Source organism: Choloepus didactylus, chromosome 23 (genome assembly GCF_015220235.1).
Source record: "Choloepus didactylus isolate mChoDid1 chromosome 23, mChoDid1.pri, whole genome shotgun sequence".
Classification (NCBI taxonomy): Eukaryota; Metazoa; Chordata; class Mammalia; order Pilosa; family Megalonychidae; genus Choloepus; species Choloepus didactylus.
Genome location: NC_051329.1, coordinates 20,650,281 through 20,675,175, shown reverse-complemented (window position 1 = coordinate 20,675,175; position 24,895 = coordinate 20,650,281). Strand labels below are relative to the sequence as shown.

At 47.3% G+C, this 24,895-nt stretch overlaps 3 protein-coding genes across 4 annotated transcripts in view; 2 read left to right on the top strand and 1 right to left on the bottom strand.

Moving 5' to 3' along the window:
• FOXN4 (forkhead box N4) overlaps positions 1–12,154 on the bottom strand; it is a 23,130-nt gene extending 10,976 nt beyond the window's left edge. The window contains exons 1-2 of the mRNA XM_037817324.1: positions 12,127–12,154; positions 11,241–11,329 (exon numbers count right to left, since the gene is read on the bottom strand). Coding sequence (XP_037673252.1) covers positions 11,241–11,326 — 86 coding nt within the window. The 5' untranslated portion in view covers positions 11,327–11,329; positions 12,127–12,154. The remainder of the gene's footprint in view (positions 1–11,240; positions 11,330–12,126) is intronic.
• LOC119519594 (protein IMPACT) lies at positions 10,167–24,895 on the top strand. 2 transcript variants are annotated; one of them, XM_037817325.1, is made up of 2 exons: positions 10,167–10,172; positions 22,821–24,895. In XM_037817325.1, exon 2 carries the CDS (start codon positions 22,871–22,873, stop codon positions 23,825–23,827), a length of 957 nt encoding a protein of 318 aa, XP_037673253.1. In that variant the 5' UTR covers positions 10,167–10,172; positions 22,821–22,870; the 3' UTR covers positions 23,828–24,895. The 2 variants fall into 2 exon arrangements, with proteins under 2 accessions (XP_037673253.1, XP_037673254.1); XM_037817326.1 differs by lacking the exon at positions 10,167–10,172 and having other exon boundaries at positions 22,852–22,950; positions 23,036–24,895.
• MYO1H (myosin IH) overlaps positions 14,620–24,895 on the top strand; it is a 124,655-nt gene continuing 114,379 nt past the window's right edge. Inside the window, exon 1 of the mRNA XM_037817331.1 lies at positions 14,620–14,786. Within this exon, the coding sequence (XP_037673259.1) occupies positions 14,742–14,786 (45 nt within the window). The 5' untranslated portion in view covers positions 14,620–14,741. The remainder of the gene's footprint in view (positions 14,787–24,895) is intronic.

Below are 24,895 nucleotides of genomic sequence, written 5' to 3'. Positions count from 1 at the left end.
GCTCCTGCCCGCCCCCCTCCACCTTCACCCACCTTTGGGCTCACAGAGGGCTGGCCCTGAGCCCCTCATCACCTGTGTCCTCACACACAGGGGTTGCCTAAGGCCTGCTTAGTTGGTTGAAACAGGCTGGACCCAGGCCACAAACCCCGGGGAAAGAGGGGGGCATGACAGTGATTGCTCTGTCCCACAAGTTTAGAATTTGCAGAACTATCCCTGCCTCCTCTGGTCTTTGCAACAGCCCCAGGAGGGGGACAGGGAGTATCCAGCCCCACTTCACAGATGGGGAAACTGAGGCCAGACTGGTAAAAGCAAAAGCCACTTGCGTTTAAGTGAGATGACAGGCTTCAAACCCGGATCTGTCTGCTCTGGTCTCGTAGAGTTCCTGCCACCCCACCCTGCGTCTGGGCTCTCAGCTGGGGCTGTGCGAACCAGCATTTCCCAGGGAGCAGGTTAAAATGCAGAGTTCAGGGCCAGCCCAGACCCTGGATCCCAGCCCTGGGTTGTGGGGCCCTAGAAACTGTAGTTTAACACCTCCCGGATAGCTCTGGGGAAGGGCCACCCAGAGCGGGTGTGGCCGGGGCTTGGGCAAAGCTCAGGCTTTGACTGAACTGCGCTGGGTTCAAATTCTTGTAACCCCCGGCTGCCCGACCCTGGGCAAGTCAGTTCAAGACCCTGAGCCTCCGTTCCCCGGGTAGAGGAAAGTATCAAATGAGCCACTGTGTTTTGAACTTGTGGCACAGGCCTTGCCCCCAGTTCTCCCATCTGAGGGGTTTGTGGTTCATTCTGGGGGTGGAGCTGGGTCTCTGCTCCCCTTGCTGCCTTGAGTTTTCTAGAGGTGGCTTGGCCGTCCCTTCTGCTCCCCATCCCCTGTGCCAGGGTGTCACACAGGGGGCCCCAGCCAGCCCTGCTGAGCACCACCAGTGAATGCAGAAGCCGAGGAGCACTGCACTGCGAGTCCCATGTGCTCCCTGCCGCCTCCTGGGGCCCCTCTCTGGTATTCATGTACCTTTTCAAGAGGGGATGTGTCAGGGGCTAAGTAGAAGGGTCTCATCCACTCAGCCTGGGGCCTTGAAGACCTTCACCCCCTTCTCCTCCACCTCAGCACACCCCCTTCTCCATGGAGTCCGGCGAAGTCTACCCCCAAAGTTCCTCATTAGGGATGCCCTGGGGTACCCCAGCTTCACTCTCAGGGCTCTGGGCAGCTGTGACACAGGAAAGGCTTCTTGGTTCAGTAACCCCTCTGGCATCCCAGCCATAGCCCCTCAGAAGGAAACTTAATCCCCCTGCCTCAGTTTCCCCACCTGTAAAACAGGCATGAATGATAATAATAGCCACAAAAACCATGCACCCCCCCTAGGACTGGCATGCCGAGGTGGAGGTTGAGCATCTTTGGGAATCATCCATCGCCTGCAGGGGCACGTGTGGCCCTATATCAGTCTCCTGGGGGGGCTTCTCCTCTGCTGGAACAGGACTGGACGTTTGCAGTTCACAGGAAATGGCAAACCCACCCCCAGTGCTGTGGGGGACATGGCAGGGCTGGGGTATCCCGCCCCGGGTTCTCCCACGGCCTGCCCTGCTCTCTCTGGGTCTCTTTATTCTCTGGGTGGGGAGAACACCCCCCGCCCAACCCCGACCCCTGTGTCACTGGGTGTCACTGATGCCTGCTGGGATCACCTCCAGAGTGAAGTCCCGACCCCACCCCTCCCCACTCGGTCCCATCACATGTGCTCCCAAACCTTCCTGAGACTCAGAATGGGGTAATAGATGGCAGAGATGTTAGTATACGTCCATCCTCTCCTCTTCCCCTTCTCTCCCTGATGTGGCATCCAGGGCCCCCCAATCTCCCACAGACCCTCTCCAGCCCACACACCATCAGTCCCCTTCTGGGCTGCCCAGAAACACAGAGTCAGGCTTTCTAGGAATGAGGCTCGGACACTTGCAGTTAACATCCTCCCCCCAGGCGATTTTGACACACCAGGTGCTGGGGAGCCCGCTCCCTCTCCATCACTGGCTCAGGAGACCCCGAGCTCTGACACAGGCACTGCAGGCCTCGGATGGGACCAAACACTGTCCCCTTGATTCTGCCTTCCTCTGAGCCTCCGTTCCTTCTGTTCCCTCACAAAGAATGCTGTTCTTTCTTCTCCCTCTCTGGACCTTCCAGTGTCTTCTAACCTTAGCCTCCATTTCTCTGAGCCCCAGGAAGCACCCTGATAAGCCATAAGCCCAGCTTGTGTCCCCCAGGAGGGCAGACTGTACCCCTACATCTTGGGAGTCCTGAGGGTCTAATAGGATGAGGCCCAAGGCTGGAGCTGAATTTCTCATTGGGTGCAGCTGATTCCAGGGGACCTCACACTTCTGGAGGAGTCACACCCCCAGTGCTCAGCACAGGGCTGGGCACACATCAGGTGCTCAATATGTACTCACGGATTGAACAAATGAGCAAACAGACCTAGCTTCTCAGACTGCACATGCCCAATTCCCCAGGGCCAGCCTGGAGCAAAAGGTACAGTTGTCCCCGTCAGACAGAGTTGGATGGCCAAGCCACTAGTGTGCACTCAGCCCTGAGCTAAAGCCAGCAGGGTCTCACCTCGTCCCCCTGAGAGCCTCATCATTACCGCGGTCCCATTTGTCAGATGAGGACACTGAGGCCAAGGAGGAGCAAGCCTATGGAGGGCCACCCAGCCAGGGACCGGCACTGCCAGGCCCCCACCTCCAGATGCCAGGCTGGCAAACGCCCCACTGTCCTGCCTCCCCGCCCTACGAGGAATGGTTGAAGACATGAATTCTAGAAAATCCAAGGACTGTGCTATCCAGTATGGTAGCCACAAGCCACGTGGGACTATTTAAATTTAAATTCATTAAAATTAAATAAAATCACAGGTTCAGTTCCGAGATCACACGAGCCACATTTCAAGTGCTCAGTGGCCACTCATGGCTCGTGGCTGCCCCATTGGACCGTGCAGCTGTGGAATGCATCTTTCATCACAGAAAGTTCTATGGGATGACACTGGTCTGGAAAATCCCTTTCGATATGGATGGAAAAATCTGCAGTGTTTTCACTTTGCCTTAAAATAACTGGAATCTTGATTTAGGTTTGAAAATGTATGCAGCTAATTTCATGTAATTTTTGAGTTTTAACACATCTCTTTATAAGAGATCCCTCCCCCATCCCCTACCCAGGAGGAAGTTGCAGGGAAGGGCTCTGAAGCAATGGGGGCAAGGTAGTGAGCTCCCCATGCCGGGAGCATTCAAGAAGGAGTCAAGTAGATGAACTGTCAGGCTACTGTTAGAGGAAAGATGAGCACAAGCAAACTCCAGTCTCTCTTTTGATGTAAAGATCCCATAATTTGTGGGAGAAGTTTGCAGGTAAACCTCTGGTTGCATTTCTGAAGTTCTGTAATCCTGACAAGCCCTTTGCCTCTCCAGGCCTCAGTTTCCCTGCCTGTAAAGCAGCAGCGACAGAGCAGAGGCCCCTCGGGGCACCACCAGAGCTGGGACACTAGGGAGGCAGAACCACGCAATACTTAGGAGCAGGCGTGACCCCAAGGCTGGCAGGCCTGGGTCTGAACTCTTTCTGGCTGTGTGGCCTGAGACAGGTGACTTGACATTGCCCGGGCCTCAGTTTCCCCATTATAAAATGGGGATAATAATAGCACGTATCTCAACATGATTGTTGAGAATATAGTAATTAACATTAACAGTTCATTTAAGCATCAGATCAGATGAAATGCCTTCTGCTGAAAAAGCAGTTTAAACTATTAAAGGGTTAAGGAGTCCCCAGGGTGACCCCTAACAACACCTCCTTCCCATACCAAGTGGGGAGTTCGTCACCAACAGGGAGTCCTCGTTAGTGAATGGTGAATTTTTTGGACAAAAAAATTATCTATCAATTAATCAACCATGTGTATCTGATACTCCAGAATCCCTTTCTGAAAACAATCATTTACCAGCAGCACCCCCCAAAGCTCAAAGCTCAAAGCTCAGCCACATCCACCTCTTCACTATTAACACACACACACACACACACACGCACACACACGAGGTATCATCACCCCCCTGGCAGCTCCTCCAGGCTCCTTGCCTGCTCCTCCCTGGGCCTCAGTTTCCACATCTGGATCACGCAGGGGGTGAGCCCCTTCCATCTCTGTGGGGCTGCAACTGGGACATGTGCCCGTGGGGTCGCCTGGCTGGGGGGGGGTGTGGACTGTGGAGGCGGACAGTCCTACTATGTGCTTGTGACTTACATGTTTTACCTGTGCATCCTTCTGAGTTTTGCTCAAAAGGCTCTGGGGCCATCAGAGTCCAGCTCCTCTGCAACACCATATCCCAAGCCCAGCCCGGCTGGGGAGCCCTGGCTGTCTGCATGGCATTACCAGCATAGGCTCTGGGGTCAGCGAGGCCTGGGTTCGAATCCTCCTCCAGCCACTTAGTAGCTGTGAGACTTGTCTAAAGTCATGTGCCTCTCTGAGTCTCAGTTTGCTCATCTGTAAAATGGGGATGCCAATGCCCGTTCCCAACCCACAGGGTTGCCGTGAGGGCTGAAGGAGGTAATGCACGAAGAACACTCAGCCCATCAGTGCGCAACCCGTGGCGGTGGCTCACATCATGGCAAACATCCTCTGAAGGGCACAGAGTTGGTATAAAGTGGGCTCTGCATTCGGTCAGCATTTGCTACCTTCTGCAAATATTTCCTGGCCTCCTACTATGTGCCAGGCCCTGTGGAGGCAGATGGACCCCCCTGTGCCCAGGGAGATGACTTTCTAATTGACCTGAGAACATGGGTTGGACTGATTGTCCTTAAAGGCGGAGAGGCCTACCCCACCCAGGCCCAGCTTCCCATCAGCCCTTATAGGTCTGCGGGCTCCTCCTGACAGCCTGTGGGGTGGCTGTTTACCACACCCATTTCACAGAAGGGGTGGTTGAGGCCAGAGGGGTGAGATAAATCAGGGACACACCCTAACTCCATCCCTACCTCCCCACCCCCAGTTTGGCTTGGCCAGTTTAGGTGAAATAAATTAAGTGGATAGGAAGGGTAAAACATTATTATATTGTTTTTAAAAGGATCAGGCTGCTGGGTGCCCCTCTGATGACAGGGTCTCTGGTCAGGGGACCCAGTGGTGGCCCTGGGCAAGGCGAGATCCCACTGGGGTCCACGGCTGCCATCCTATGCTGACAGGGGGACAAACCCAACCAACTTTAATTAACAATGTCTTTATTTAATCCTCCATGTTGCTCGAGAAATGGAAGGTGAGCCAGTAGCAAGGCACAGGAGGGGAAAGCCTGGGGAGACCCAAATCCCATCCTGGCTTCTTTCCCAACGGGGGCATGTCAGGCAGATGACTCTCATCTTTGAGCCTCAGTTCTGTCTTGTACCACAGAGGGGTGGTAACAGGGCCTGGCTCTTGGTTCAGGATGGTTAAACCACAGGTGCAGGGAGGACATGAGAAGTGTTTGTGGAATGGATGGATTTAATACCCAGCAGCCACAGTGACTTTTTAGCGAGGACGTCAGATCCTGTCTTTAAATCCACCAGGGGAATAAGATTCAAACTCCCCATGATCTGGCCCCTATCCACCTCTTTCCCTTCTGCTCATGCCCCCTGCTTCCTGTGCTCTCTGTACTAGCAAACCTGTCCATCTTTAAGTTCCTCAAACATTCTAAGTTCTCACCTATCTTAAGGCCTTTGCATACACTGTTCCCTCAGCCTGGATTGCTCTTCCATGCGCTCAGTGCACAGCTGGCTCTTACTCATGCTTCTGGTCTCAGCCTAAATGTCCCCTCCTGTGAGAGGCCCTCCCTGGCCACCCCCTCTCCTGGGAGTCCTTCTCTATCTAGTATCCAGTGTGTGTGCCTGCAGAACAGTTAGCAGTTTGCAAATGAGGTATTCATTTATATATGTATCCAGTCTTTTCGCTCTAGAGGGGCAAGGACCCGGAGGCCCTCTCTTTTGTTTGGCAGCCACTACAGGGCTTGGTACCCCATGGGCATTTACTACATACCTGCAGGAGTAGGAAAGGGAGGAAGGACCCCCCAAGCCCAGCCCATCCCCAACATATCTTGCGTTGCCAATCTTCATCCACTTCCTGCTCAGCTTAGATGCCACCTCCACCAGGAAGCCCTCCTGGACCAGCCCACTGCCTTCCAGTCTTTCCCTCCTCGGAATGGTTCACGCCCTTAGTGTCTGCACATAGCATAGACTGCTTTAATCACCCACTAATTTTACTCCAGTAAAATTAGTGGGTCTGTCCTTCCCCACCCTCCTCCTACCCTTCTAGAATCTAAGCTCCTGAAGAACAGAGATGACCGTATCTTAGATCTCATTAGAGACCCAGAGTGACCAGCTCGGGCTTTTGTTCTTTCACTCAACAAATATTTGTCCACCCAAAGAGAACTGCACCCCATGGCCACTGCCCTTGTGGTATTTACAGGACCAACACAGGGTCATCCATATTTCTGATGGATTCATTTCTTTGGCGATATCTGCCTATGTATCTGAAGTTTGGAGCCCACTTTTAACTCTTCATTTCCTATCTTTGGGTTCTTTAGAGGTGACACTGCAACTGTGCAGTGGAAACTGTTTTGGGTCCAAATCCCATCTCAACCCTTTATTAGCTGTATTTGAGCAAGACCTGGCCTCTCTGCACCTGTTTCCCCATCTGTAAAATGGACTAATTCCTACCACAGGGGGCAGCGGTGAGGAGACAGGGTCTGGCACACAGCAGGTGCTCAAATCACATTTCTTGCTTCCTTCTATCTGCGCTCCCTCCTCTTGCCCTGCGTCAGCACTAGGAGGGTTTGCCGGCACACAAGCATCCATGGAGTTGGATCTCCTTCCTAGCCAAGCAGAGGCAAATCCTCTCCTACCTGGGTTGTCACCTTCACCCTGATTTGTACAAGGAGGTGGTTTCACCTTCAGGATGTGGCTAGTAAGGCACTGTTACATCCCCCCAAGCTGAGCTTGTTTCTAATTTAACCTTTACCAGAAAAGGGATTAAGCCTCTCAAGGAAGTGTTTATTTAGCCAACATAGCTTTTGTAATACCTTTTGTAACCGTTGACAGGAAAAAGAAAAGAAATGCGACTTAGCAAGCTCAGAAATCCCCAACTGGGCTGAGAGTGAGTGGAACATGAAATGATTTGATTAGGAACTTGCAAAAGGGAATCTTTCCTTTCTAGAACAACAGCTGGCTCAGGACTTGGTGTGTGTGTGTGTGTGTGTGTGTGTGTGTGTGTGTTTCTGGAGGTGGAAGTGCAAGGTCTCAAAGGGGACCCAGGGGCCTGCCTCTCCCCTCCTTGCCCACCAGTAGCCTAAAGAACTGTGCACCCTGGGAGGTGGGATGGCCAGTGCCCCTGACAGATGCCACCCCAGGAGGAGGTGACAATGATGGGTGGAGCCTCTCTGATGTGGGGGAGAAACCAGCCCATGCAAGGCTCAGCATGGGGCTCAGGGTGAAAAGAACAGGTGTGTCGCCCCCTCCCCATTATTGAGCAAAAAGCCTCTCTGCATCCTCACGGACGTGCTATTTTTCATGTGATATTTATCCAAATAACCAGCTGTCCAAAAAACATTTACTGTCTACCACTGGGTGCCCAGCTCTGTGGTTCAGAGATGAGAAAACCATGGTCCAGAGGGGGTAAAGCATTTTGCCCAAGATCATCTCACTTCTTGGGGAGGGACTGAGGGTTTGGGAAGTGAAAAGTTGGACAAGGATCAGCAAGAACCACTGAGCTCACGGCCCAGGGAAAGGAAGAATTTCCAAGGGGCCGGCAGCCTGCCTTTTCTCATCCCCCTGGGCCTCAGTTTCCCAATCTGTAAAATCTAGAAGGTCCAAAAGTTTGAGCCGTTGGTTAAAATCTGGTTCTGACAAGTGGCATCTCTGTGTCTCGTCTTGTCTATAAATTGGGATAATAGTAGCACCTGCCTTGGGGGATGCTGTAGGAAAGATGAAGTATGACGATGCATTTGCTAAGGAGCTTAGCAGATGCCTGGCACACACAGTCGGTGCTTAATAATTGTAATTATTTGTCGGTGTTCCTAAGGGTAGACGGCCCTCCCGGGCCTTTGAGCTAAGGGGAAGCCCGCTGGCTCCTGATGAGTATGAGCTGTGTTTGTCATCCACCCAGGAGATCAGAGCCGTGTCCCCCCACCCCCAACCCCAGCCCTGGTGGCGGCGGCAGGGAAGATGCTGCCAATTTGTCAGGGCCCCACCGCTGACTCCCATCAGCTCCCCGGGGACAGGGCAGCCGCCTCCAGCTGCCGCCGCCCTCCCAGCCCAGCCATTGAAAGTTAACGGCCAAAAGCAGCCCCAGGGGGTGGAGGGGCAGGGGGGCCAGACGGAGGCTGGATCAGCAGCCTGAGTGGTCCTTGGAGCTGTTCTCTGGAGTCTGGGGAAAGGGAGTAAGAAGCCCATATACTTCTCCTGAGCTATTATGCAGAGAAAAATGGGGGTGGTTGGAAGCCAGGGGAGTTACTGCATAATCATAAAACCTCCCCTTCCGTGAGAAAGCTGACAAAGTGATCCCTCTGGCAAAGTGCAGAATCTTCCCAACGACCTGCAAAGACCTGCGAGTTAGGTTCTCTCCTGGCTACATTTCATTGACAAAGAAACCAAGGCTCAGAGAGGGGCGGTGACTTGCCTGGGGTCACACAGCCATGAGATGGTGGAGGGACTTATTCTGTGCCAGCAGAATAAGCTTGTCACAGGCTGAGTACCCACTCTGTGCCTTACTACCTGCGTCATCTTGTTAAGCCATTTAACCTGGCCGAGCCTCAGTTTCCTCATCTGTCAAATGGGCACCATAGGAGTGTTACCTAGATGGGGTGGTTGTGGGATTTGATTCGTGCTGGGAGCCTGGCATGGAGCATGGCAGGTAGGGAAGGACTAAGAAACCACCAGATGCTGCTATTACTATTACTATTATTATTTAATTCTGCCTTCTGGATACCTTGGCTATTCAACACAAGAAAACGGCCCTGAAGTCCATGTGATTTAGGAAATGTTTGTGCCAGGCTGGGCACCCTGGACCCACTGAGAGGCAGGGGTTCAATGCTGCTGGGGTGAAGCCTGCTGCTCCAGCCACCGCCCCCTCCCCCCTCAGCTGATGAGTGAACCGGCTAGCATTGCCCGGCCCCCAGCAAGCTCTCTGCCTGCCCTGCCCTGTTTCTGCAAAGGGGCAGTTACCCAGTGCTCCAGTTTGTGAGCTGGGCTGGCGAAGACAATGCAGGGCTAAGAACTCATGGCTTCTGAGTCCTATCCTGATGAAAGCCTCTATTGTGCAGATGCCTCCAGTATCTGGATTTGGGGCTACCCCTTCTCCCCTGGACTTACACACACACACATGCACGCACATACACACAAAAGACCCTCCATAGACCCCTTCCCTTGCAGAAAGCTTGACTCCTTAATGTAATTAGTGACAACAGCAACTACTAGTTACGTGTCTTGTGCTTTGTGACCTTAATTTACTTAATTCTCTCAGCAGTCACATGAGGGACATGCCCTAAGTCTGCCCATTTTAAAGTTGAGGACAAGTGACCTGTCCAAAGTTGGATTTTGAATTTGCGTCTCACTCGGAGCTGCTCAGATCTCAAACTCTCCTGCCTCCCGTGATTGTATGGGATGCTAAGAGGGCAACAGTGAGAATCCATGAACTCTTGCAGCCAGCCTGGCAGAAAGTCAGGTCTCTCACTGGCTTCCAGTGGGCAGGTTCACCCTAGATACATCAAGTGCTTGCAGAGGGCCAGGCACTTTCAGAGATAATATCTTATTTAACCCTCAGAGTTAGCTTTTATTATCCCCTTTGTACAGGCAAAGAAACGGAAGCTCAGAGGTGAAACTGCCCAAAGTCACTCAACTGGCAAGTGGCAGAATCAGAAGTTGTTATTTAATCGTCATAGCAACTCCATGCAGTGGGTACTAGATCTTCTCCCATTTCACAGATGAAGAAACTGAGGCTCTGAGCGCACCACGGGGCCAGAGGAGCTGGGATTGTCAGACACTCCAGAGCCTGAGCGCTTAACCCCAATGCCTCCCCCACCCCACCTGCCATTATTTACACGCTTTTAGCACTGGCTGCATGACCTTGGGGAGTGAGGGCGGCTGACACTTGGTAGGTGCTCAGGAACACAGCACACAGCAGGCTCTCAGCAAGTCTGTTTGAACGTGTGCTCTTGTTCAGATCTGAGAAGGCAGCCCCTAGGCCCCTCGGCCCCGGGAAGCAGCCCCCCTCTGTCCCCCAAGGCACTGCTGGTGAGTTTCGGTGTCCAGAGGAGGAGGGGTGGACAGAAAGCCCCCCGGGCAAACAGAGCTGATCCGAGGTGACAGCCCATTCTTCCTGGGCCAGCCAGAGTCCCGTCCCCACTCCATAATCTGGGCAGTGTCCCCTTCTACCCAGTGGCATGGTGCTTGCCTGGGGGGGTGGGGATCTGGGAACCAGGTCAGGCCTCCAGGGGACCCAAGAGAGAGAGGTTTGTAGGGGACCCCACGTCCTCCCTTTTCCTCCTCCTCCTTCCTGGTCACCCTGTGACCTAAGACAAGCCTCTTCTCCTCTCTTGGCCTCAGTATCCCCATCCGTAAAATGGGGCTTGACTAGTTGACCCCCTCCAGTTCTGAGGTGTGAAGACAAAAAGAGAGGGGCACTGAGGACCACCCCCACAATGTCACTTGTACCTTGCCTCACCTTGTCGCAGAAAATAATTTCATTTTGCTGTCAGTCTCTATCAGATTTATTCTTCAAACACATGAAGCCTAGAAGAGAACTTAAGCCATCTAATTCAACAGCATCATGTAACTGATGAAAAAATGAGGCTCAGAGAGGGCAAGGGACTTGCTAAAAGTCACACAGCCGGGCTAAGAACCTAGGAGTTCTGATTCACAACTTTCCCAAATATCCAAGGACTTAAGCCAACTGTCCCCATGAAACTTTTGGGGGGCATTTCCTGGAGCACTGGAGGGAAAGCAATGGCTCCTGTTGTCATCTTAACATTCACCAGGCTCTAACCCAGAAGGGGACCTCTCCTGGAGGGGATGAGGGGCTGCAGGCCCTGAGCAGACCCCCTGCTCCAGGCCAGGAGCTCAGGCCCCCTCAGAGAGGCCTACTTTGAAACGGAGACCTTCAGGCTCTCCTGCAAAATCACAGAATTTAATGTTACAATAGCTCTTGGGCAGTTGCAGAAACCAGAAACAGCTCATAAACACGTTAAACAATTTTTAAAATAAATGTTATTGTTGAAGCCCTCACCTGTATTCCTGTGGAGAGGAATGGTGATTTTGCCCTACATTTCGAATAATTCCTGACATCATGGACGAGATGTCACTTTCTATCATCTCCTTGGGGAAAGACAAGCAGAAAACAAAACGACCATCAGCGACAACACGGGCAGGGCAGAAACCCACAGTTTTCCCACAATTCAGAAGGATGGGGTTCAAAAATCTAAAATAACATTTTAAAAAAGAAAAGAAAAGAAAGACACGTATTAGAGGATTTCTGACCGTCATAGGTAACTTTCCCAGGGCAATTCTACAGGGTTTTAGCAGGTTGCAAATGAAGAGAAGGGATCAGAATTCCATGTTCTTTAATGGGGGAAGGGCAAGGAGAAAACTCTAGAATCCAAAGGTCAAGCATTGGAAAATGTGGACTTGCAAAATAGGACTTGGAAAAAATTTATTCCCTTCCAAACTTCATATTTTCAACTGCAGTTCAGTTATGACCACTATGAAAATAAAAAAATGAAAGAAAGGGGCAGCTTGGTGTGTAATGTAGGTTTCTCTGGGGTTGCTAATTTTCCCACCTGCAAAGGGAAAAATACTCGCGTGTCTACTATCCCGGAAATGCCTTCAGAAATGCCACATACCCTTGCTGGAAAACCAATTCAACACTCACCCCCACCCTGCAACACACACACATCCTTTAAAAAAAATCAAGCTTCCCTAAGATTCTCAAATTCCTGGACTGAAACGAACATAGAGACCGCCCCAAAAGTCATTCATTCATGGGTTCCCAGAATGGAGAAAAGGTGAGCAGAGGGCCCACCCCGCAGCCCCCGCGCCCCGGGTCTCGGCCCTGGAAATGCAAAGCAGGACCCTGCCCGGGAGCAGGGAGCAAAGCAGACCCTGCAAGGCGGTACCTGGAGCCGATCCTCGCCGGGCCGCCGCTGCGAGGCTCCTGGGGCGGGCGGGGTCCGGAGGGGGGCTCCCTCGCGCTCACCCCTCGCGTTCCGCAATTTGGCCGCCGTCGCAGCTCGAACCGTTTTTAAATTTCCCTCTCTGGAGCTGTCCAGCACAGAGCATGCGCAGTAGCCGTGCGGGGGGCTTTTTCCCCAAGGGTCAGTTACAGGGCAGGGTCAAGGGGATTGCAGCGGGCGTTTCCCAGCAGCAGCGAGCCTTGCACGCCCCGTGGCTCCGGGTTGGGGTCGGAGCGGGAGGGGGGGGCGGAGAATGGCAAAGGGGGCAGGGACAGGGACTCCCTCTGCAAACTTTGCCAACGATTGCAGCAACTGCATGTCCGCGAGCATGCGTTGAGGAGCAGTGGGAGGGTGATTTAGGCCAAAAGAAATTAAGTTGCAAAAGGATGCTGGGTGCATTAAAACTTGCAATCCGGCACTGGCCTAGGGGAGAAGGCGGTGGGTGAGCGGAGAGATCTGTTGTAACCCCTTCCCTTCCTCCAATGCGGGGACCGGCCAGGAGGCAAATCGGGGCCCCAGGTAGACTCAGATGCCGACCACCTGTCTCTTTAAGAAAGTTACGCCCGCGCGGACCGGCGCGCGGCGGGAAGGGGTTGCGGGCTGGGGAGCCCTCGCCCCGGGCGCCTCCACCCGCTGGAGCCGCGGGGGGCAAGGAGATCGGGGCCGAAGCGCGGGGGTGAGGACGCGCGCTGCGCCCCCTGCCCCGCGCGGAGGGTGAGCCGGCCCGGGGCGAGCGTGGCACCGCCGGGCGGCGGAGGATCCGGCGCGGCGAGCCGAACCGAGCCGTTGGGGGCTGTGGCCCGCCCGTGCGCCCGCCCTCCCGCCTTCCCCGCCGCCCGGCCCGCGCCGCGCCGCCGCGGGAAAGGTGGCGCGGACCGCGGGCGGCGGGCACGGCGGGAGGGGCCCGGCGCGGACAAAGGTCTCCTCGGCCAGCCTCGGCCACCTTAGGGGACGTGAATTAGTTTGGTCCCCTGGCAAAGTTTGCATTTCCAGCGCCTTCGCTCACGTTGGAATAATTAATTGACCGTGATCACTACAATAGTCACCGCCACTTTTATTTCTTGATCTTGGCCTCATTCTCGTGTATGCATCACACCAGCCCCCCTAGGAGACAGGATGGTTCCCTTTTTGTATGTGGGGAAACTGAGGTTCTGAGAGCGGTGGTGATCCGGCCGAGGGCGCACGGCCAGGAAGTAGCAGAGCCGGGATTCCAGTCGTAGCCAAGCCGGCTCCGCAGATGGCGCCCACCTGCAACTCAAGTTTCTGCGGCGCCTTGGCCAAGTCAGCCTCGGGCCTCGGATGCTTCTTGAAGCTGCCTTCGCGTTGTTTATCCCGCGGCGGGCAGGGGCACCGTGACTCCGCACCTGTGGTTTGGAAGGCTTTCTTACCCGGGTGTTGCAGCCAGGAAGGGCGCGGGGCTCCCCGGGCTGGGTGTGCCAGGATTTCATTTTTCTTTCAGATGGCCTCCGGAATGGTTTTTCTTGTAGCCCCTGGGTGCCCTTACTTCTTTCTCCTCCGCCAGGAGTAAATAGATCAGTTTGCATTCTCTAGGAGAAAGGTTTTAGTTTACAGATATTAAGTCACCCTCATGATGTTTTCTCAGTTTTCATCTTTCTCTGACTTGCATATATTTAATAAATTCATGTCTTGGCTGGTTATAAAGGCAGTTTACATAGTTTATGTTGTTTTGAATATCCCTGTATGACCTATAATTAATTCAAGGGTTAAATCATAAGCATTCAAGAAAACCAATAAAATGCACCTAAGCCATCAACAACAACAAAAAAGCATTCAAAGTATTTGTGTTTATTTTTGTTAATCCTGAGTGGAGTTGTAAGGAAATGGGGGGTAACTTGACAACCTAATTTGAGATAAGTCCTTTTCATTAAGGTATAATTTTGTATCTTTAGAGTGATTTGGGAAAAAAAATCTTCAGAAAGCTGATGGATTCAGTAAAGCTTTTTAAATAAAAGGCATCAAGTCCGTAAATTCTGTGGACTAGAGCACTATGGAAAAGAAAAGCAAGGACCCTTTATTAAAAGGTGAAAAAAAATTTTTTAGAGATTCCAAATGTTCTTGAAACTCCCCTTTGAGTACTTTTCTGTTCTGTGTGGATTTTTGGCCAGGCTCTGTGGTGGTCATGTGACCAAAGAATTGTTCTGAGTTTTTTGCTTCAGGATTGGTTGGTGAAAATGTTACCACTCAAACACCTACCCAGGTAGCTTAGCAGAAACCCTTCTTTGGTTTGTTATATTAATGTTTATTTACCCTTTTATGAATGTAAGGTATTTCTCAAGCCTGCTGACTTATAAGAATCACCTGGTGGGGAGGGAATTAGCGTTATAAAAGAGAAGGCTTGGGACACAGCAAGTGTCTCAGGTGATCAAGCAAGTCAGGGACACCTGTATTACTCTTAGTGTCATAAAGATTGCCAATAACTTTTTTTTTCTTTTTTAAATGAAAGGCTATGAAGTTCACCTGTTTCCATAGCTTTACGGCACTTTACGCTTGGGTGGAGGGAGAGGCTCCTGAGCTTTAAATTGATTCTGATTTTGCAAATGCGCCTAAGATTCTCTCCCAGCAAGCCTTCCGCAAGACTTAAGGTAAAACCGATTTGCCAGAGTTCTGATTGTCCAGGAAACCTTGCAGAAGGGGACAAAAGCAACAAGTGTGTGGCTTCTCTACTTTATTTTCCAGTTCTTTGTAGTCGAAAATACTCTCATCTGATCGTGTGTGTCTTAGATTTTGATAGTTTGGCAGTACAATTATGTGGCTTGTTCGTTTGGGCCTAAGGTGCACATGAAATAATTTTTGTGATGTTGATGATGAGCTTAAAATCAACAGCCATAACGTGGGAAGACTGGTTCCTCACATGCCTTGTGTAGATGCAGTGTTGGTACTGAAGGATTGAGATTTGTTAACTCACTTGGCAAGTTCAAAGATTTAATTTGTTTAAAATTTAACGTGATGAAGAAAAGGCTTGGTTATCATTATGGGTCCCAACTATTTCTTGTCCTCGTTCCTCAGTTCTTGACTTTTGTTTTACTTATTGTTCTGATTTTCCGGTGGTGAGGAGGAAAGAGGGTCTGGGTCAGGAATGCAGGATTTGTAGCAATAAATACTCAGTTCTTTTTCTTCTAGTCTGACCACTGGCTGGTCCAGTGAACTGCGGAGCATCAATTTCTAAAACAACCTTTCTGTAACTGCGGCACCCTGGCCTGGGGCTGGCACACAGTAAGCTGTCCGGGAATTTACAGCCATTTTTTTTTCCTTGTTTTGGTTAATAGCTAGAAACTAATTCAGTGGCATTTTCTTAGAAGAAAGTTCTCAATGGAAAGCTTACCCACTACTTGCTCTCCATAGTTTATGCTGCCTTTAAATGTAACTTCTCATTTAGATTTCATAAAATGTACACTTCTTTAACACTGTAAAGCCATTTTTAAATGTCTAAAATCAGCTTCTGAAAACAGAATTTTTTTTTCTTGTGGGAGACCATGAAAGTACACAGATTGATCTTCTTTGCTCCCGTTAGGCATGACTGATACGTGTATTATCATTCTTCTTGGGAGTGCATTTGTAGAGGAACTGCTGCTTATAATTGTTGTCATACATCTTTTTTAATAAAGGGATGCTAAACTCTTGGATGTTTCCAGGCAGGGAATGCCATAGCGTCTTTGTACCCTTCTGATATCCTACAGTCTCCTTCCAGATCCAGTTCAGTCTTGTCCAATTCTACTTCTCAGAAAGTCTGTCAGTAGCTAATAAAATTAAATCTGTTCACAGCATATGACCCACAAATATACAAGAGCAAATTTCAGAATCTTTTCTTTCCTTCTCTTTATAACCTCTTTTAGGCTTTTTTTTTTTTTTTTTTTTTTTTGGTTTTGGTTTTGTTGTGTTTTTTTTGTTTGTTTTTTTAAATATAGCCATGCATTTCTTTATGAAAAGGTTTTGTTATGGTTTCTTTTGAGTTTGTTTTTTTTTTTTTAACAGACTAAACTAGAGGATTTTGCTCCGGGATTCCACAAAACAGAGTCGGGATCACTGGGTTGAAGGTTCTGGGGCTTATTTTAACTCAGTATAAGGAAAGCTTTTCTAACAATTAGAGCCATCCCAGGCTGGCACAGGTACTCTAATGGTAGAAAATGTCCCTTGACTGAGTTGTTGATGTAGAGGCTGAGCAGAAATAAAAGGGACTCACAAATCAGAAACAAGTTAAATTAATCCTCTTAGACCCACTCAGTGCTGAAATTCTGTGATATTCTGTGACTCATCCTTGAATTCGAATGCAAAGTCCATGTACGTAAACAGCAAAATTTCTGTTGAATGTGGACAAGTAAGTTTCTGCTACTTTAACAAACATTACATTTAATATGGACAATCAACTTTCTGATGCCTTAACAAACATATTTATATCCAATTGTGATATGTGGATGAATGCAAAGATAAAATAAGTGCTTTGAGAAAAACATAAAGGAATGCTGTATCAATATCAGTGGTGCATCTTTGTAATGACAGCACCTGAACTTCTTATCAACTGTTATCTTTCCTATTTGGCTTCAGTCTAAAAACACAATGCAGATCGACTAAAACAGGTGCCTACAATATTTTAATAAGTTGGTCTACCTGGACTTCTCTTGATTGGTGTTACTGTTACTTATATTGTTATTCTACTAACTGATATTGATTGGGTCCTGAAATTCTGAAGTACCTTCTGAATCATCAGAGACATATCAAATTGCTTGGCATAATTTTAACCTTGAACACGTTTTATTTTTGGAATGTGAATAATCCATGGCATCTTAACATAGTAACTCCATATTAATCAGTATTTATTCAGAACCGCCCATTTTTTACCCGCCATGGCAGACTTCTTAAATGTACCTCTAAATTAATATTACAGGTACAGTTTACACTCTCTGGGAGGAGGGCTTTGGGACTACTACTCAGTGAGGCAGAACAGGGTTAAGTTTCGGTGCTGCTTGTCCCTTGCTTTGTGGCTTTGGGCGAGTTATTTCCGACACCTCTGTTTACCCATCTCTAAAATGGGAGTAACAACACCCACCTTTCAGGCCTGCACGAGGCTTAGAGACAGCACCTAACACATAGTTGGTGTTCAACACACAAGGGCTGTGCTTCCAGGTGATTTTGTATTTCTGAAGGTTCTCATTGTTTTATAACTAGATTCACCTGGAGAAAGTAAGGAATCAATTGAGTCATTTTGAGATGCTCTCAAACCAACCGGATTTGTATTTACTCATCAGTTCTCGAGTGAGCTGAAAGGTTTGACACAGTCTCTCCCTGGCATCCTGGGAGAATTTAGCTGATGCTCTCTCAAGTTTTATATATTTAAAATATTCAGGGTCCTTGTCTTCTGACTAGAATCCATAATCTCTCCTATTCTAAGTCCTTATCCTCATTTTTTCCATGAGGAAAAATCAGCCATCACTGGTTACAGCAAAGTTACCTTACCTCTGAGTTCTATAATTGATTTAATCTGGCCATTTTGTATATCTCTCATATTGTGCATAGCACATTGCTCCAGTTTACACACAACTCCACATCTAATCCGAGTCCATGTTATTTGACAGAACTGTGACTGACTATCCCACAATTCCTGCATTCCATTTTCGTTGTATATCTTTTTCTTTTGGTTTTTTACCAGAGATCCTGAACCAGGTGGTCCTGCAAACCACAGTGAGCTTTGGACAGGCTTTGTTTGGCTCACGGGCTTTCTTTTAAAACTTTTATGTTCTATGCCAGCCTTTTTAAATCTTTTCAGGTTGGCATTTCCAGCTTTTCTTGAAAAATCTGAAAAGCTGACTATGCTGGGCCCACAATCCCACCAGGTGGCCATCAGCTGGGACCCAGTGCAACTGGTCCTTATTATAGGATGATCACTCCTGGCCCATTTTGCCATAGACCCAACCCCAAAGCCTAGGGTCATTTCCTACTTGTCTTTGACCGTGGGCCCTTGCTTTTCTTAAAACAGAGTGAGGGGGGAAGTAAAATGTTTTTTGGGTGTTGTTTGTTTTTTGTGAGTGTGTGTGCCCTTATTGCTATCCAAAGGGGGAACAGGAAGGATGTATGTTTTGAGAAGTTGAGAGAACATACTTTTTAGGAAATGCATGTCATCCACCCTGGCCTGTTTTCTCATTCTAGTTTGTGGCAACTGGGTTATATAGAAGAAGCAAGTCTTGATCCTTTGCTCTTTCTACCCACTTTTTCTAGATGTGAATTTTCGTTTCACTCCTGACGACTCATAACTGATCTGTTTCTGTGCCATCTGTGTGGGGGGGCACTTGGCATCCTTTGTGTTGGTGAATTCACAATTCGATCGGCTTTTCCTTGCGTTAGTACATCCATCAAGAGGGTTGTGTATTGGCATTTTAGGGAGTGAGCTTGTAGATGTACTGCTGCTTATAGTTGTCATACATCTTATCTAATAAAGGGATGCTAATCCCATGGAAAACTTCCAGGAAGGGGATACTGTCATAGCTTTGAACTTTTATGATGTCCTATGGCCTCCTCCAAGATTCAAGTGCAGTCATTGCCCTATGCTGGCCGTCAGAAAGGTTGTCGGTAACTAATACAAATATATATATATATTTTACCTGACAATGTGCTACGTGCTTGTACATCTTGCTCGGTCTTCCTTATGATGATGTGAGGTGGGCATTATTGCACCCACCAATAGAGAAGAGGAAATACCTCTGATTTGGCACATCTTATCTGTTCTACTAGAAAGTGTTAGGGGACTTTTTTTTGCTTGCCTCTATTTTGCTGTACCGAGAGGTTTCCCATGGGCAGGACAGTTTAGGCATCTTTTATAAGCCATGGTCTAGAGTAAGGCAGGTCCAGCTGATAAGACTGCAGCTACAACCCGGGCAGTTTCTTTTACTCTATAGTCTTTGGCCCCATCATAGGAGTTGCACATTTAATTCATGGTGTAGATTATGATTAAAAAAAAAACAAACCGAGCAAACTGGACTTGAAGACATTTTACAACTGTTAATGACTGGATCTAACATCTCAACCACGTAATTCATAAAAAGGAACATTTGTACCCACTGTAAAAAGTTCAGGAAAATAAGTGTCCCAATGTAATGAGCAAGGCTTCATTCTTTATAGGGTAGGTGAAAATATCTCTGGTTTTCTTGCTTTGGTTTGAGTTCATTTCAAATAACTATACTCTTTTGAATAGAGTTTGAAATTCCTAGCACTTTAACTTGTGATAGGAGTAATGCCTTTTGTGTAATCAACTAAAACATTTAAAAAGAATGCCTCACAGAAAGGAATGATTTCCTTTAACACACAGCTCTTTTTAATATCAGACTGCCTCAAGGGTTTCTCCTTTGTCTGCAGAAAGACCTTTAACAGTTCGTTGCTCAACAGAGAATCGAACCTCAAATTTTTCATTGCCAGCGACTTTATCCTGCAAACACCAGACAACTCAAGTGGTTTTGAAGAACTGCTCAGAAAATCTGCCTTCAGTCTTATCACAATTGTGTGCTCAGATCTTGTAAAAAGCATTTTTACTTATGAAAATCCTCTTCCTGAGGTTCTGGACCCAGACAGTTTGGTTTGTTGTGTGTGTGTGTGTTGTTGTTGTTTTTTTTAAATATTTTTCATATTCTTTCCTACTTGTGTCTAAAGTGAAGTGAATATAAATCAGTAACACAAACTTGTTCAAATACAGCACTCCTTGGACACTTTCTGCTTTTTATGGCAATGTCACAATCCAGGCTGTTTGTTTTTAGACGTTTCTAAAGGTTGTATCATTGTAACAAATTATACTTAAAAATCATTTAGTGTGAAATTGCAGATTAATCCCACAGGGTCTGGGTATTAACAACTGCCCAGCCCTTTGGTGCATACAGATGGCGAATCTGGGATTTACAATAGGAACAATCACTGATTACATGCATGGGTGTAACGGACAAAAAGACCTCCGTAACTCAGGCTGGGAGAATACAGTGGCGGTCCTAGCGCCTGACTTATTTGGGACACGCAGGTCCCTAAGAATGCCTGCGTTTGCACCACCTAGCGTATGTGAAACTGCAATGTGTTCTTTGGAAGCCATCAAGCGCGTGTGCAAAAGTGTGGTTTTGGTGCATGTACTTGAATGCTTCTAAATTCCGTTAGAAGTTGTTTAAAAGGCAGCTCCACCATGGGGAGCGCTGTGGGAATTTGGCAGATGTGCCCAGCTGAGAACTCATTACCAAAACTAATATCTGCCGTTCACTAGTCGTTAGGAAGAAAGTTGTCACACGCCGCTGGGACTGGAGGCGGGGCAGGATTCACTGCCTCGGGAATTAATCTGCACCTGAAACGAAAAGGACTCCTAGGGACAATGCCCCTGGCTTTTAAACTGTCATTTGTCCAAACCCATGACTGAAAACTCGATGACACACTTGACCTTGAGAAGGAAAACCACACCCCCAAACACGCAGTCTTGAATACAGATCACTTTACAGTAGGAGCCAGCCAGCAGGAACCCTGAAATCATCACGAAAGCCCGTTTTCTTCTCTATTTGTATTTGATTTATTAATAATCATTCATGAATCCTTAAAATACAAGAATGGCCTTTTCAATGGTAATTTAGATTCATGGGCAACTCTCCATACATCCAATAAGTTTTCTTCCTTATCACTGGTTTGATTTCAGATGCAAAGGTGAGAAATAACTTTCCCATCAGGAGAATAAATTGTCTGCTGGTGGAGTGGGGGTGGGAGCCCAAGAACTTAACAGTGTTTTCTTGGCCTTTTTTTAAAAATCACAAATATTCTTTGTCCACGTGTCTCTATCAAGCTCAGAGCAAATTAAAAGTACGGATGGGGGTTTTGCCTGAATGTCTGTCTAAATCTCAAGACTGCTTTGTTTTCAGCCATAGTCACCCATTTGGTTTTCTGGCTTTTCTATGAACCCGGAGGTTTGTGATGGTGATGGGCCAGCAGAGTGCTAAGGCCAGTGTCCTCTCTATAGGACCAGCTCATTACCCTTCCAGAGCAGTTTTGCAGCAACCACATCGGGAGGGGGCGCTTGTGAGCATCCCAGGATTATTCTTGCTGCGCTTTGACACGGGTGGTTATTTCAGCCCTCTCTCAGGCTCTGGGTGGGGCCCGTCACGTTCAGAATTGTTAGTGTAGCCTTTATTGCCACAGTTATCAGTGGCATAAGTAACACTGAGGCAAGTCTCATCCCTTAGAAAAAGCCTGTTTCTATCCTGGTTCAAAACGTACATTAAAGCATCAAATGCCAAATCTATAGTTGTTGATGCGCTGTTGTAAAAGCTCGCAATAGTCAAAACTAGAAAAGCGTATGCAACAAAATAAGTAATATAGTATTGGATTATAACCCAATGGATATGATACATATTCATGACTATGCACTAATATCTATTCCTTTAATCATTTATTTATAAATGGAGGAGAGGAGACAAATTTTTCCTTACAGAAGAATCCCAAATATTAGATATTCCCCTCTCCCCTACCCTCCTCCCCTATTGGGCTGGACTTAGTGACTCGCCTCCAAAGAACAGCAGGTAGAAAGGGAAAAATAGAACTTTATAGTGGAGAAGCCTGGCACAGGCTCCCTTCACCAGGTGGTGATGTTAAGATCACTGGTGATGCCATGTAGATCTTGTGCACTCCCTGGTAGGATGTGCCGAGAGGGCACAGAGGCACATCGCCACTGGGGGATGTTGCCCCAAACCCAGAACTCCAGTTTGTTCATAAGAAAGACCCCAGACAAACCCAGCTGATGCACATCCTACAAAAGAACCCGGTCAAAAGTGTCAAGGTCAGGAAAAACAAGGAACGAATGAGAAACTGTCACAAACCAGAGGAGGCAAAGCAGGCGTGACAATTAAATGCAGTGTGGTGACTTAAATTGGCTCCTGGAACAGAAAGAGGAAACTATTAGGAAAACTGGAGAAATCCAAATCAAGGCTGGAGTTTAGTTGGTAGAAAGGTCCCAATGTTGGTTTCTTAGTTCTGAGAAGGGTCCCGTGGTAACGTGAGATGATGGCAATGGGAGAACTGGGTGCAGAGTACACAGGGACTCCTCTGCACCACCTCTGCAACTTTTCTGTAAATCAAAAATTGTTCCAAAATAAAAAGCTTACTTTAAAAATGTAGGAAGAATCTTCCAGACAATGTGGTAGGCAATGGGTTCTTAGACTTTATATCTGAAGCACAGCAACGAAAGAAAAAAATAGATAAATGGGACCTCTTTGAAATTAAATACTTTTGTGCATCAAAAGACTTTGTCATGAACAAGCAGCCTACTCAATAGAAGAAAACATTTCAAAACCATGTTTCTGATAAGGGTTTAACATCTGGACTAGATAAAGAGATCCTACAACTGAACAATAAAAAGCCAAACAACCCAATTAAAAACTGGCAACGACTTGAGTAGATATTTTTTCCAAAGGGGAAATACAAATGGTTAAACAGCACATGAAATGCTTCAGCATCATTAACTATTAGGGAAATGCAATTCCAAACCACAATGAGATGCCACTTCACACCTACCAGAATGGCCACTATTTAGAAAACAAAATTAGAAGTGTTGGAGAGGATGTAGAGAAATAGGAACACTCACTCACTCCTGGTGGGAATGTAAAATGGTGCAGCCGCTCTGGACTTGGGCCGGCGGCTGTTGGTCTGCCGCTTTCCGGGCCGCATGGCTGGGAGAGACCCAGGCAGCAACCAGAGGCAGAATGAGGAAATTGAAGCAATGGCAGCTATATATGGCGAGGAATGGTGTGTCATGGATAACTGTGCCAAAATATTCTATATTAAAATTAATGACAATAAAGATGACCCCAAATGGACACTTGGCTTGCAGGTGATGCTACCTAATGAATATCCAGAGACAGCCCCACCTATTTATGAACTGAAAGCTCCTTGGCTTAATGGGCAAGAACGTGTGGATTTATCGAATAGCCTTGAGGAAATATATATACAGAATATTGGTGAAAGTATTCTCTACCTATGGGTGGAGAAAATAAGAGATGTTTTAATACAAAAATCTCATAAGGCAGAAACAGGCCCTGAGGTAAAGAAGAAAACTGAAGAGGAAGATGTTGAGTGTGAAGATGATTTCATTTTAGCTTGCCAGCCAGAATATTCAGTTAAAGCACTGGATTTTGAGATCAGTGAAAATGAAACAGAAATAGAAGAATTACCTCCAATTGATCATGGCATTCCTATTACAGACCGAAGAAGTACTTTTCAGGCACACTTAGCTCCTGTAGTTTGTCCTAAACAGGTGAAAATGGTTCTTGCCAAATTGTATGAGAATAAGAAAATAGCTAGTGCTACCCACAACATCTACGCCTACAGAATATATTGTGAGGATAAACAGACCTTCTTACAGGACTGTGAAGATGATGGGGAAACAGCAGCTGGTGGGCGTCTTCTCCATCTCATGGAGATTTTGAATGTGAGGAATGTCATGGTGGTAGTATCACGCTGGTATGGAGGTATTCTGCTAGGACCAGATCGCTTTAAACATATCAACAACTGTGCCAGAAACATACTAGTAGAGAAGAATTATACAAATTCACCGGAGAAATCATCTAAGGCTTTGGGAAAGAACAAAAAAGTAAGAAAAGAGAAGAAGAGGAGTGAACCTTAGTGCCTGAAACTCTATGAAAGGTTAATTTGCCTATAATTAAATACAAATTACACAGTCATCAAGGAATATATTGTGCAGAGAGAAGATGCTTGACTGCTCAAGTCTGCCAATTCATTGTGGACACCAACATTATCTTTTCTTCTTTGGTTATATCATCTGCCAAAAGTAGAGAACTTAATGATATATTCATTGTGTTTCAGGCTTATTGAGAAGGAGTAATTGGACTTAATCACCTCTTCATCTGATTTTAGGAAGGTAACAGTTGCCCAGGGCAGTACCTGAGTTAACTGTCCATTTCAGTTACATGTCAAGTGCCTTTGTTAGGCGGGGAAGGAGCATCTCTAGAGGAATATAAATACCTGATATCTTGTCATTTGGATTCTTGGTGTGTTAAATGAATATTGCCTTTTACTGCTCTTTATAGCTTATTGGAATAGGAGCACATTGAAGATTGATCTTGGAGAGCTGCTTCTTGTGATTTTAGTTCATACGTACGTATGTTATAAATCTCTTCATTGAGTGAAAATCCAGGAATATCCATCAGCAGATATGTGCTGAGGTGGTAATTCACCTAATGTATTTGTTAGCATAAATGTTTTGCCTCATTTTCTGTAGCAAATTGGTGATTGTGAAATTTTAAAAAAGTGATTTTCTTGTCTCTGCCTTTTTTTATTTAATTCTTGTAACATAAAGCCATAAATATGTGGTATTGGTAGTCTCCTCCCACCCCTGAAATATATTGGTTTAACATTCTGGTTTCTTTCAACAACCAGGAGGTACTGTTTTTGTGATCTTCATTGTGGAATTAAAACTCTGCTAGAATCTCTGCTGGTTAATAGAACATTTATAGCTTGAATAGAGGATGGCAGAATGACACTGATATAGGGTAGGAGTATGTTGCACAGTTATATGAATTTGATGCACGTTTCCCACTGCACTCCAGCCATCTTTCTCAATTCCTTGATTTTGTGGAGGGTAAGAACAAACCATTTGATTGGAGAAACAAAAGAAAACCCCTCTTTTTCCTGATCTTATCAATGTTTTCATCAGTGTTTTATGTTTGTTCTT